The sequence below is a fragment of the Cardiocondyla obscurior genome, linkage group LG01, assembly GCF_019399895.1.
Source record: "Cardiocondyla obscurior isolate alpha-2009 linkage group LG01, Cobs3.1, whole genome shotgun sequence".
In the NCBI taxonomy this organism is placed as follows: domain Eukaryota; kingdom Metazoa; phylum Arthropoda; class Insecta; order Hymenoptera; family Formicidae; genus Cardiocondyla; species Cardiocondyla obscurior.
In genome coordinates this window covers 12,483,309-12,496,638 of record NC_091864.1, presented here as the reverse complement: position 1 = coordinate 12,496,638, position 13,330 = coordinate 12,483,309, and the positions used below count along the sequence as shown (strand labels likewise).

The 13,330-nt window shown below is 33.9% G+C and overlaps 2 protein-coding genes across 4 annotated transcripts; one reads left to right on the top strand and one right to left on the bottom strand.

The window, feature by feature from the left end:
- Positions 1 to 246: 246 nt before the first annotated feature.
- Cox5a (Cytochrome c oxidase subunit 5A) lies at positions 247 to 1,397 on the bottom strand. The gene is made up of 2 exons (XM_070658398.1): positions 995 to 1,397; positions 247 to 652 (listed from the first exon to the last, which is right to left on the bottom strand). The coding sequence occupies exons 1-2, from the start codon at positions 1,200 to 1,202 to the stop codon at positions 402 to 404; spliced, it is 459 nt and encodes a 152-aa protein (XP_070514499.1). The 5' UTR covers positions 1,203 to 1,397; the 3' UTR covers positions 247 to 401.
- A 2,709-nt stretch (positions 1,398 to 4,106) lies between these two features.
- Positions 4,107 to 12,081, top strand: LOC139103436 (facilitated trehalose transporter Tret1). Of its 3 annotated transcripts, none has more exons than XM_070658091.1 (2): positions 4,107 to 4,307; positions 9,835 to 12,081. In XM_070658091.1, exons 1-2 carry the CDS (start codon positions 4,122 to 4,124, stop codon positions 11,290 to 11,292), a joined length of 1,644 nt encoding a protein of 547 aa, XP_070514192.1. In that variant the 5' UTR covers positions 4,107 to 4,121; the 3' UTR covers positions 11,293 to 12,081. The 3 variants fall into 3 exon arrangements, with proteins under 3 accessions (XP_070514192.1, XP_070514211.1, XP_070514202.1); XM_070658110.1 differs by having other exon boundaries at positions 4,171 to 4,314; XM_070658101.1 differs by lacking the exon at positions 4,107 to 4,307 and adding an exon at positions 4,325 to 9,433.
- Positions 12,082 to 13,330: the final 1,249 nt, after the last annotated feature.

Here is a 13,330-nt window from a genome sequence, read left to right as displayed (position 1 = left end):
TTTCAATCATTAACAACGCGCAAAAGAAAAGACCGGCAGTTTTTGAATGCACAGAAAAAAACAAAAAATAATTTTATTCTGAGAATAAATTGCAATGATTTCTTTGAGCGAAAATGTCGAAAGCAATCACAATTTCTTGATTTCTCTATCAACATTATAATTGTTTAAATTAAAATTAATAATTTGGTACATTTTATGTACTATATAAATTACATTTCGATTTTTTTTTATGAACAATAGACTTGATAGAATTATGTATGTTTATTTAACAATGCTGCTGATTGCATAGATACAAATAAAGCTTAGTTTCATTGTCAAATTAATTCTCTTAACATTTGCATCCAAGGCAGCAGCTAAGGATATATAAATACTAGAATTTATACAGCGTAGTTCTTAGTTCATTACATATGATACACCGATTCATAGGCTAGTTCTGGCTTGTCGTATCCTAGCTCCTCAGGAGTGTTGATACCGAGCTCGTCCAAGGTGGGCCTGATTTCTTGAAGAATGTAAGGATAGATTTTGTCAGCTTGCGAGCCGCCCTTCTCTTTAACAGACTCTAGAAACCTTACAGCAAGTGCAAAGTCATTTAGCCTTCTGCAAGCTCTCAATCCTGCGCATATAACCTTGGGCTCTGGCACAAGATCCATACCTGTGAAGCAGAACAAAGTATTAATTTGTTTTTACAGTCGATATGTGGGCATGCGTTCATAATAAGCCAAATAAAGATACATATCCAGGCAACATTGGAGGCTATAACAGAAATATAGCGTGATAATTACAATTAAATACCTTTATTTTATAAACAGAGACATTCGATCCCAAAATATCATAACTGATTCAACGTACAGCAGAGTGGTGAAATCAAAAGTATCAGACACTTTTTAACTTAAGATTTACGTGGTGAAAATACCCGTCAGATATAACTAAAGTGATGAATCTCGGGTATTCAAGATTCATCGAAGTTGGAAGTAAACAGAGCAAGCGAACTCACCGGCCAGGTCGTTCATGGCTTTCCGGATCTCCCAGTGATCGAGGTCGGTGCGGTTGAAGAAGTTCACGTATCGCTGGTCGAACTCCTCGTCGGACTCTTTGAGGCCGTCGTGGGACGCCCTGGTGCACTGGCTGCCAGAAACAGCGATCCGCGGTACCATCGCGGTGCGGGCCGCCGAGGCCACGCGTGTCGCTACGACGCGCAACATTTTTCTCTTCGCTGGAAGTTCTTACGCGAGAAAGTACAAGCCCGACGAAATTATCTATCTGTCTGTTGCGTAAACCGAAGCGGAGCGGAAGTCGGCTGTCGGGCCGACACTCGCGGCGATCTCGAAGAGAGATGACGCAACCTACTTCCGGTTGCTGCCGGCCGCCGGCGCGGATTTTCGAACGAGACTCGCGGAATATCAGTGTTACCCGACTGGTCGTCGAAAATGAAGAGCCTGCGAAGAAATCGGAAATTAGACCATCGATCGCACAAACCATTTTTTTCTTTTTTTTTTTTTTTATTAATTTGATTTTATTATTAATTCAGTTGTATACGGGTTGATCTTCGATTTTCAACTCGCAATTCTTAATTTGTAATAATTTTGATTCGACGAGAGAGCTTTGCGAATGCATCTTGTTGTAAAATATTTAATTTTCTTTTTTTTTTCTTTTTTAAGAAAGATAATAAGTCCTTTTACAACGATAAGTGTTTTTAGTGATAATTTAATTTGTTGGCGTTCCGATCGAACTTGTATTTAACTTAATCGGTAATTGATTAGACAGAATTGCGCTTAGCAAAATTTCTATAATGCACGGTTCGTAATCTAATCTGTCTTCTCTTTCGTCAAGCAATAAGATATTGATAATATTCTATCCGCGATAACAAACTGGATACAACTAAATAAAAGTTAATTAAAGTAGAGTCTTATTTCTTTTTAAATCGTACGTGTGCTTTTATTAAAAAAAAAAATATAGATATACCGGCTAAAACAAATATAAAAAACGAATAGATGAAGTCTTATAAATGTTACACATATAATGTGCATCCTTTTTTTTCCTCAAAATATAAATCTATTACAGAATACTTAAATTATCTGGCGACACTTGACTTAAAAATGGGAAGCCCGATAGGCATTTCGTTGAATTTATTGACGTTGAATGCATTTACGTCACGTATTAATTATTAATCAAAACACTGTGTATGCAAATATGCCCTCCATCATCCGTCCAGATCAAAAGTTATTCTTCTATTATTACCAAATGCGTTTAATTTAAAATAAGAACTATTATTGTGCTTTTAATGGAAAGATAATTCTTTTTTTTTTTTTTTAGCATAACTTTGCGATAGGAAGAAATTAATAACCTGACAACGATAATATGAATTTACTCTTCCAAATTGTGACATTATAATTATCAAATCGCTACTTAAGAATGTTTACAGGCGAGATATATTTGTTATATTCGAATTAGAAACCGATAATTAAGCAGCGACATATCAGCGTCATTCACCCAAACAAAAATGCGTCAGTGTATAATGGCTTTCTCTTGATTCTAAATTTATTTCTTTTTCATGTTTTTTAATTTAATTAATTTTATTTTATATATATTTTTTTTTCCCAGAAATTTTTTTTTATAGATAAATACGTATTAATAAAATATGTATGTACTTTATATAAAACTTTTTGGCTTAGAAAAACTGTGGAAAGAAGTTTGTGATTATTCTTAAGTGTCATAAGTGAGAAAAAAAGTCTTAAGTGTAGTTATTTGTCGTCTTAAGACGATAATATCACTCTGTGATTGGTTAGAAATCAAATAAGATTGTACTTAAAACAATCTTGAATATAAGAACTCTCTATGAATATCGGTCTATAAGTAAAATTTTTTTTTATGTCATTTATTTTAAGTATTGATTTATTTGAATGAAGTTATAAATTGTGTTTGCTCATTTAAAACATATTTTACATCCTTTACTGAGCGATTATCGGCTTTATCTGCCTTTCACAATCAAAGATAAAGCTGAGATAGTGGAATATATCGATTATCAATTTCATATATCGCCCAGATTTTTACGGTAATTTACGAGGGATGATATGCGAATTATGAATCATAAAGTAATAGGTAAATAATAAAAATTTTAATCGCTGAGATCTATTATTCTACGAAAAATCACGCAATGCACTGCATGCGTTTGATAATGTAACGCGTTTGATAATAACTATCTGAAAGTGGCATACAAATAAATGAACCACAAGTTACGTTATAAAAATCAATTAAAAAAGAAAAAAACCGTGTTAAAAAATTCAATTCAATTCAATTAATTTCTGAAAAAAATAACGTACAGACTTATTAAAATTTTCTACTCCAAATTTATTTCATAAAGATTTATTTGCAATATTCATATATAGCTTATAAAATTTATTTATAATATTTATATTATTTTAATTATTGCCAATAACTTCCGGTAATGTTATAAAGCACGTGATGCAAAACAGAATAGTTTTATTTCATTTTTCGATATTCCTATTTGCCGAAAGTATGTAAAATAAAATGTAGAGTAAAAAGAAAAAGCAAAAAAAAAAAATCTAAAAGGACATGTGACATTTTAAAGAAATTTTATTGTTACTTTAAAGAAATAGAATGATCAAAGTGTCATTTATTCTTCTAAATTTAAATTCTTTCTACGTGCGGCTCGGAAAACGCATTTTTTATTCGATGATAAAAATATAAGATAAACTTTTATCGATATCATTCCGGATGTTTTGTTACCGCGTCAGATGATCACCAAAATTCTGATTTATCCAAAAGAAAAAAAGGTGATTTATCTTTATGCTCATCGACGATGCAAGATCGCCAAGGCGTCGTTTACCCTCAAATTAATTCGCGCCGGATGGATGGGCAGCTTCGGACTTTCGCACGAAAATCAACGAAGATAGGCATCGCAATCACACGATTATTCAAAATCGGAAACCGAAGGAAAAGTAATGCAAAAGGGGGGAAAAAAAAAGTACATCACACATTTCGCGGAGGAGCGTTTTAAGGATTCATTCGCGGCGTCGGCGCGTAAGCTGCTGATGAAATCAAGATAACTTCGCGTTCGGCGGGCTGCACGCGGCTGATAAGAATTGAATTCTTGGGGGCCGATGATTAGCGTAGCGGGCTTCCGCGGCAATACTTCGTCGCACACCACGGCACACGCTGGTCAGTACGACTCGCAAGCTCGGTTTCACACAGCCTGCGCAAGTTTCTTCGGCAGGCCTGCGTTTTCGCCCAAAGTGAGAGATCACCGACCCGTCGAGGGAAACCATCTCGCACGAAGGAAATCGGAGGTAAAAGGTGTGTGATAAGACGCCCATTCATCAATCCCCTTATTTTTAAATTGCATTCTCCCACTTTTTTTTTCTTTTTCATCTTTCATTTTACTCGCGTGTACTTAATTATCTTATTGCAACTGTTGAACTTAGAGAGCATTTTATCGTGCTGTTATTTATTTAATCAGGTAAAATAGATATTGGGGTTTAATCTGATTGAAGAAAGCTATCAGTGTTGTCGATGTTACATAAATTCTTCTTGGACCTTGCAATATATATTTTTTTTTCTTTTTCTTTTAATAAAGCACGCGTGTTAGAAGTAAAATATACGAGCTCGCAAAAAGCACCGCGAGCATTCACCGATTAACATTTGACAAAATAATGAGATGATAAGAGCGAGATAAGTGCGATATACGTTTCCACGATTTCCACAAAAGAATACGAACTTTCAAATTCAGCGTGTAGCTTTTATTCGCACTTTACAACGTGGTGTTATTTATATATGCTTATATATTTTCTTTTTTACGATTCACCCGTGTTCTTCCTGGTCTGCAGGTTCTTTAACTTACAAATTTTATTTGTAAGTTACCTTCGGCAATGAGCCATTCTCTATAATTTGCGCTGCAATTTAGATCAAAATTCTAATCGCGACTTTGCGCAATGCGAGAAACATTTGCTGACTCGAGGATATTCGCGCAAGTAAAATTTATGCAAAAATACACACACCACGCAGACATATGGCGAATAAAACTAGATAAATGTGAGTTATCGCGTCCAAAAGCGGCGGTTGCGACAAAAATTGGCATATCGCAATTTAATATATTATTATTAAAATTAATTCGCGCACTAATATCAGTTTTCTACGCTATTTTTTGACATTTTCGATTCAGTGCGCGAAATATAATTTATAAAAAGAAAAAAAAAATGTGAAAGCAATCACACGCTTCTTTAAACATAAATGAAGAACATATGTTAATAATGTATAAAAATTAATACGTATAAAAATATACATCAATAAAATTAATATATATATAAAAATATATAAATCTATAGGTAATGTTTAGTAAATTATCCGCAGTTTGACGATTGATAGATTCACACTTTACACCGATTTCATATCAAATATTCAAGTCTTTTTTGTGCATTATCGGTCACAAAATGCGCGAGATAAGAGGAAAATAAAATATATAACAAAAAGAAAAAAAATTTACGAACCGGCGCTTTGGTAGCTGCAATTTACACATATGTGATTAATAATTTTTCAGTTAATAACCATCACGACGTTACCGAGAATCTACATTTTCCGCGTTGATTTAAGCGTATATCGACGCGCAGGAAAAACCCCACTAAAACGAAAATTACGGATGGTACCACGGATACACGCTACTTACATAACAGAGTATCGTTGCGGATCGTTGCATAAATAATTTTCAACGTTAAAGTGTATTACTCAAGTACGTGCGAGAGCAGGACGACGCTTAATTGTTGCTTGCGTTCATCAATTGTCGCGCTAAATTAATACTTTTATTAATTTCGAGTGCAAGCATGCGAAGCAGATGCACGTTATGACGTGACAAAAATTTAAGGCATTCAAAACAGTTATGAAATATAAAACAGTCAAACTTTTGGCCGACATTGCGATATAAAATATCCGTTTCTCTTAAATATCACTTTTCATAATTTGAGTGTCTCTTGTTATTTATTTAATATCGCGATATTGCATTTTATTAATTAGCTTCCCTTTTTCTTTTCTTCAAACTTATTAATTTTCTTATTTACACTTATGTACGAAAAAAAGAAAAAAAAATCGAGATAAACGGTATATAATTTAAATTGCATTAGTATTTAATTATATTTAAAATTAAAGTCGTATTAATTTTTATTTACCAATTTTAATAAATATAATTTTCTTTTTTTTATAATATTTTATATAAAAAAATGTATTTAACGCGCCATAGTTTTCAATATATCAAAGTCTTATGTGTCACTAATACATTTATTAAGACAAGTACGAGATAACGTTTAGAAATGCGCGTGTAAGCAAATAGAGTTGTGGAGAACACCCTTTTCTTAGATTTTCCCATTTTATTGTTACTTTTATCTCGCGTTACGATATCGCTTGATAATCAAACGTGCCTATATATGTAACAAGGTTCAATTATTCGCATCCTCCTTCCTCGTAAGCGGACGCTCGTAAGCGTACGCCTTATCAACTCGAATACAACATTGTTTTGAATATAAGCGCAATAATTGTGTCGTAAAATTCACTTTTTATTCTTTAAGTGCAACGTAAACGCGGAAGAACGATTCTTTTTTTTTTTCTCTCAAATCTATATCATTCTGTCGCGTGTCGATTAAGCAAATACCGCCGTCAATCGCGGTAATAAAATTCGCTAAAGCTTCGCGGGATTGCGTTTAATCCCGCAACTTAAAACTTAACCCTTGGCACTCGACGTTGTATCGCGCGAGTATCGCTCGCACGATAAATGTTACGCAATAAATCGATGTGTTAATATTTACACTGACGTTTATAATGTTGCAATAATTTGTATTGGCTTCGTTCAAAAAAAAAAAAATAAATATAAAAAAAAGGAAAAAAAGGCCGCGCTTCTGCATTCATCGCTACCGCTTCTTTCAAAACGTAATACAATACTTGTCGGAAAAATCAGGAATTATTTCTACTAAAAATTCGTATGGGATAGATTGAGACGCGCAGAACGGCGTTCTTGACCAAATAAAAAGAGAGAGAAAGGGAAAAAAAAAAGATAATATTTATACAATCACGGTCGTTAAATAATGAATATGTGGAGCGGATATCGTATCATCGATTTCTCCGATAACTTATGATAATTTAAGAAACGTGTGTCGTAAGAAAATATTGACGCGGCGTCGTTATCGCAATGAAACAATCTGGGCCTAGAGAATCGTGACTAGACGAATGTTCTATTTGTTTTAAATTAAATAACGCGCAGTAAATCAGCGCGAATAATCCCAAGTAGGGCATCGTCCACTTCGGGCGCGGCGTATCACACGCGTGGAAGTATTAATTTGATATTATCCAATAATACCGAGCTATTAAACGGCATGGGAAACCGCGAGCGAGCCTCCAGCGACAAGGGAGACGTTACTCGGGATTTAATGAAGATTGATCGCGTTCCTTTGTGCGAAAGGTGAAGGTTCACGATCCCAGATAACGCGTAATGACACGCGCGTCGAAAAATGAACTGTCCCGTGGCAGAGTCACGATCAATTTTCATGTTTTTAACGCATCGCATTGTAGTGGATCGAAAATAAATATCTCCATTGATAACGTCGGGAAACGTCGAGCTTTCAATTCGAATTAATAATAATATAATAATAATGATATAATTAATTTAATTTAAAATTATTTTATTTTGTACTTTTGTATATTAGATTAATGTTTAATTAAATTAATAATAATGAAATAATTAATTCAAATTTCATTCCCACGTGGCTTTTAAACGAGAGGCATTCTGTCGAATTCCCAGCAAAATTAACGAGAAAAACGAATATCGTGCAATTAATTGACCTGCAAAAAGCGTCATGTTTTTCTTTTTACATCACACGTGGCTTACGTAATCTGCGTTGTTATCAAAGTGCCGAAGCGGAATTATACTATGCTATATCTTGTCCCATTATCGTTCACTAGTATTTGAACTGTTCCGTGTTCACAGGTAGAAGCTTTTCTTTTTTCCGCGGCAGCTTCCGCGCAATTGAATGAGTTTCCCGACATTTTTATCATATATATTTCGTTTAATCTCCAACGGACTCTACGATAATATCACTAATAGAAATAACACAACACAATAATAACGATTTAATAAAACAATTGGAATTTTATCAAGAAAAAAAAAAAAATGAGATTGACTTTCCGCATTGTTGTGCACGTACGTCATTATTTATTAGACATCGATTTTACACAAATATAAAGAAAAAGGACTTTGAACATTGAAATTCCCAATATATCATAACTTTGCACGTTTTAAAATATCTGTTATCTGACGTTTAAATTTTTATCTACACTATTCTTTTTTTTTTTTTTTCTCCATTATGCGTCTCGCAATTGCGGTTCATTATTTTTTATGATCTTTTTCCGTATATTTTTTTATCCTTCAGTTTAACATTGCATAACTTTATATGTGATATCATTTAATAATCGATGCTGGTTTTTCTTTCGAAGCTGTTACCTAACAATTAATTGCAAAGACAAAACGGAAATGCGAGCATACGAACTTCTAGTGAATAAAAATTTGTACGAATTTTTCGACGAACAATTATTTTAAGCGATTCCCTATTTAACACGAAGTCGCACAAATTTTAATTACTACCACGAGTCTGTAACTGGTGGATTTCTGTAGTGAGTCAAACTAAAAAAAATGTTAAAGTCTCGTAAAAGAAAGAAAGAAAAAGCTTATAGTTCCATAAAAATTTGCTACGCGCCGCCACCGCCACCGTCGCGACAGCAAGTCAACGGCAAGTCAAAGCTACCGATAAAATGAGATAAAATAAAAGATGTCGATCGTTACCGTCAATTGAGGATAGCGATGGAAGTCGACTCAACGCCAAGTCAAACCCTCCTATTTTTCAGTACTACATACCTCTCAATTAAAGTTGAACTGTTGTTACTTTGCAATAACGCTAACTGCGCTCGACCACCGGCGAAGGAATGCCAGTCGGTGTTTCCGACATTTTCGAGATACGTAATTAATTTTTATATCCGCCGGTAGATGTCAAGTGCTATTCTAATCGCTATGTCGACAATTTGGTCGTTTGATAATGATCTATGGGATTTGCGGTTTTATCTTTGATACTTTCCGTTACTGCAGTGAGACATGTGTTTTTGGGTGATAAAAAAAAATATCTTGTGAGATCAAAGTACAAAAATTAAAATAAATAAAAAGAGCGTAACGAGTTGTTTATTGTTAATCTACGCCTCGGAGATAATGTGTAGGACTGTAGGACTTCGCCTGTGTCTGTTTATCATTATTGTCACCCAAGATTTCAAGTCCTAATATCACACATGTAAAATCGTTGCATTTCTTTGTTACTTATTAGTTGAAAAAGATTTCAAAATGACGAATTTTGCGTGGGATGCCGAAAATGCGGCAGCAACATGCTCAGCAGTACGTAATCTTCTGTCCTTCAACTTATTCCTTTCACTTTGCTTTGTCTCTTTTGTGAACATTTCTGTGGAAATAATATTATGACATGACGATGATGGAGACAATTTTTTAGACTTATTTTCACCTTCGTTAATTTGTACTATAATTTTACTTTTTAAGAAATGGTAATAAATTTATTGTATGAGAGAAAATGGAAAAATGTATTAACTACAGAATTGTAAATTAATTACATAGTTTATTTTAAAAAATCAGTCTCATATTGTCACAGTTTTGTATACACAGCTAAATTGTTAAAATTATAGTATATTTAATGAGGGATAGATTTTATTAAAATTAAAAATTTTATTAAAAGTTAGAATTCAGTATTATAATTCAGATTGTAACTAATGTTTCTTTTACAGACCGACGAGAACACGCCACTTCTGTCAGCAAGTGGTTCAGCCATGCCTGAGAAGATTGCTATCTCACAACAGACCTTGGTCTCTAATAATGGCCAATTTGGTCAAGCCAAAAGGTTACCACAATACTTGGCGGGTTTAGCTGCAACACTTGGTGCTCTTGCAGCTGGTATGGTGCTTGGATGGTCATCACCTGCTGGTAAAGATGGAATATTTATAATACGCGATTATGGCGTACTAATCGAGGAAGAAGAATTTGCCTTGATATCATCACTTGCCACTCTTGGAGCAGGCATAATATGTATCCCTATTGGTATACTAGCAGATTTAATTGGGAGAAAAGTTACCATGTTGCTCATGGTGATACCTTTCACCCTTGGCTGGTTACTTATAATTTTTGCAGACTCAGCGCTAATGTTCTATTTTGGTAGATTCATTACCGGTTTCAGCGCTGGCGCATTTTGCGTGGCTGCTCCACTGTACACATCGGAGATAGCCGAGAGTGAGATTCGTGGAACACTTGGTTCCTTCTTCCAACTGATGCTCACCATAGGCATCCTGGCCTCATACATCTTCGGGGACGTCATCGATAACATGAAAACTTTGTCAATCATCTCTGCAATCATGCCGTTGATCTTTTTTGGAGTATTCTTCTTCATGCCGGAGACTCCAGTGTACTACTTGAAGAAAAATAATGAGGAAGATGCGAAGAAAAGCATGATCAGACTTCGCGGTAGTCAGTATAACATTGAAGGTGAGCTGCAAATACATCGCGAGGCACTCGAACAAACCCAGCGGAGTGGCGCGTCGTTTGCAGTCTCGGTTAAATCCCGGGCTGCCAAGAAAGGCTTTGTAATCGCTTTCGGATTGATGCTTTTTCAACAAATGAGCGGCGTAAACGCCATCATCTTTTACTCTTCTAAGATCTTCGAAGATGCCAAGTCTAGCATTCCTTCGAGTAAGGCGACTATCATCGTGGGAGCGGTGCAAGTAATATCAGTCTTTTTTAGCACTCTTGTCGTCGATAAGCTGGGTAGAAAAATTCTACTACTGGCGTCGATCGTAGTGATGTTCCTAACGACTCTGATTCTCGGGGTTTACTTTTACTGCAATGAATACACCTCTGCCTTCGCTGATATCCCATGGTTTGCACTTATTCCACTTTGTGTCTTTCTCATAATGTTTTCATTTGGTTTTGGACCTATTCCATGGATGATGATGCCCGAGATCTTTGCGCCGGAGGTGAAGGGAGTCGCCGGTAGCAGCGCTTGTCTATTCAACTGGCTGGTAGCCTTCATAGTCACCACATTCTACCCCAAATTGACCGTTGCTATTGAGTCCTATGGCACCTTCTGGTTATTCTCTTTATTCTGCTGCGTCGGCATTGCATTTGTTTATTTCTTAGTTCCGGAGACCAAAGGCAAGACTCTAGACCAAGTGCAAAGAGAACTGAATCGTTGACCAAAGTTCAGTCAGATTAATAAGAGACTTTTGACAAAAGACAGAATTTGTACATATTTAAGTACATTTTGTAATTGTACATATAATATGTAACAGTACATAAATGAACACTGTTTATAAATTAAGTTTGTTATGTCGAGCTTATGTTGTTATATTTACGTACATGTATTTTATATTTAAGAATAATCGTAATCTTGTGCAATATTTTCTTGCGTTGTAATGCTATCTTTTAACTCTTACATTGAAGATTTATTGATTAGAAATTAAGAACAAAAGAAATTTATTATAATTTCTATTTATTCTAAAATTATATTAAACGCTAATACGTGCTAAAGGAAACATTCTTTAGAAATGTGACAAAATTGCAGTTTAGCTTAAAATGCTTCAATATTTTTAATATTTACATCACAAAACATTACTGTTCTACGAGCTTATTGTAAGAAAAAATTTTTAACTGACACACAGCTAGTCCTACCCTTCGAGGGTAAAATGAGCATTTTAATGATATTACGGCGATTTTTGTTATGTTATATCATATTTTAAGACTGATTCTCTTTGGAACATAAATTTGTATAAAGTTTCATATTACTTTTTAAGTTAGCATTATTATTACTATCATTATTATTATTATTATTAAATATTATTATTATACATACATTTATTTGCTTCCTGCAAAGATATCTATTGTCCAATAAATTCGCTTAAATTTGCATTTTTGTATATGTATAAAATATAAGTCGTCATTATATGCCATTGTAATTATTCACGAATGTTTTCTTTCTCACAAAAGTTGGTTTTTACTTTTTATTTTTCCTAATCTTTTTGTCACAATCCAATTTTGTATTATTCCTTGTTTTCTATACATATAATTCTATAACAATATTATAAGTATAAAAATAAAAACTTTTATGAAGAAAAGTTAGATGATCACAATGGACAAAAATTAAGAAAAAAAAAGTTAAGATATATTTCTTTGCTAAGAAAAAATTAATTGGGAAAAATGAAATAGTTTTGAGAGTAACTTTGAGAACAAAATGGTAAAGAATTATTTATATATTTAATAAGAAAAAAAAACTGTTGAAAAGCAGTAAACTGTAAACTGTTATATCAATCAGAGACTTTGATCGAGAGATAATGGAGTTATCGATAAAGTAATAATTATCTTTTTATATATTATTCGTAGAATTAACGATTGTATTGTTTACTGGAAGGCGATGTACTAAAATCAACGTTTTTTCGCCACTTATCGCGTTATTGTAAATTGCTGCACGCGTTGCACACGTGATACACTTATAATGAATGCCAAACGGATGCACCTACGCATACGAATAACGTGTTCCAAAGACAGATAGCCGATATTTTTGGTCGTATTATGTCACATTATCTTAATATATGTAGCAGAAATAGATGCGCAGCTAGAAACTTGTGGAAAAGGAATAAGAAAAAGTTACTAAAAAAAAAATATATATATATACAATGTAAAACGCAATTAAAGTTCAATCCGAAACAATTGTGTATGTTTGTATGATGAGAATGTATATCACAGATATTTGCAAGAGATATTTTTACATTCTAAATAGTTTTCAGAATGAAATTTTACTTAGGAAACCTCTCCCTTTTGGAGTAAGATATCACATACGACTTTGGAATGTAACATCACCCTTCCGAGTGAAATTACACTCCAAGAATTGAACAGAGTGGCATTTTATCTTAGCACCAACGTCAATTATTGAGCATTAACAAGCAATACAATTAAATAATCATGATGCCTTGGGTCTTTTTGCGGTTTACACAAGACCATTATAGATAAGTAAGCAAATGGATTTTTAAATGCGCCCGGCAACTTATTGTCTCGTATAGCTTTGTCGTTCTTTTTGCGATAATAAACATGCATTACAGTTCCTCTTGCGTCAAAAGAAAAAAAACAATAAAGAGCTTAGTTTTATATTACCGGTTAAATTGTCCAATTAATATACCACAATTTTGTAAAAAAATAAATTATAAAAAAAGAAATAAAGCGAGAGAAAACTGTATAAGA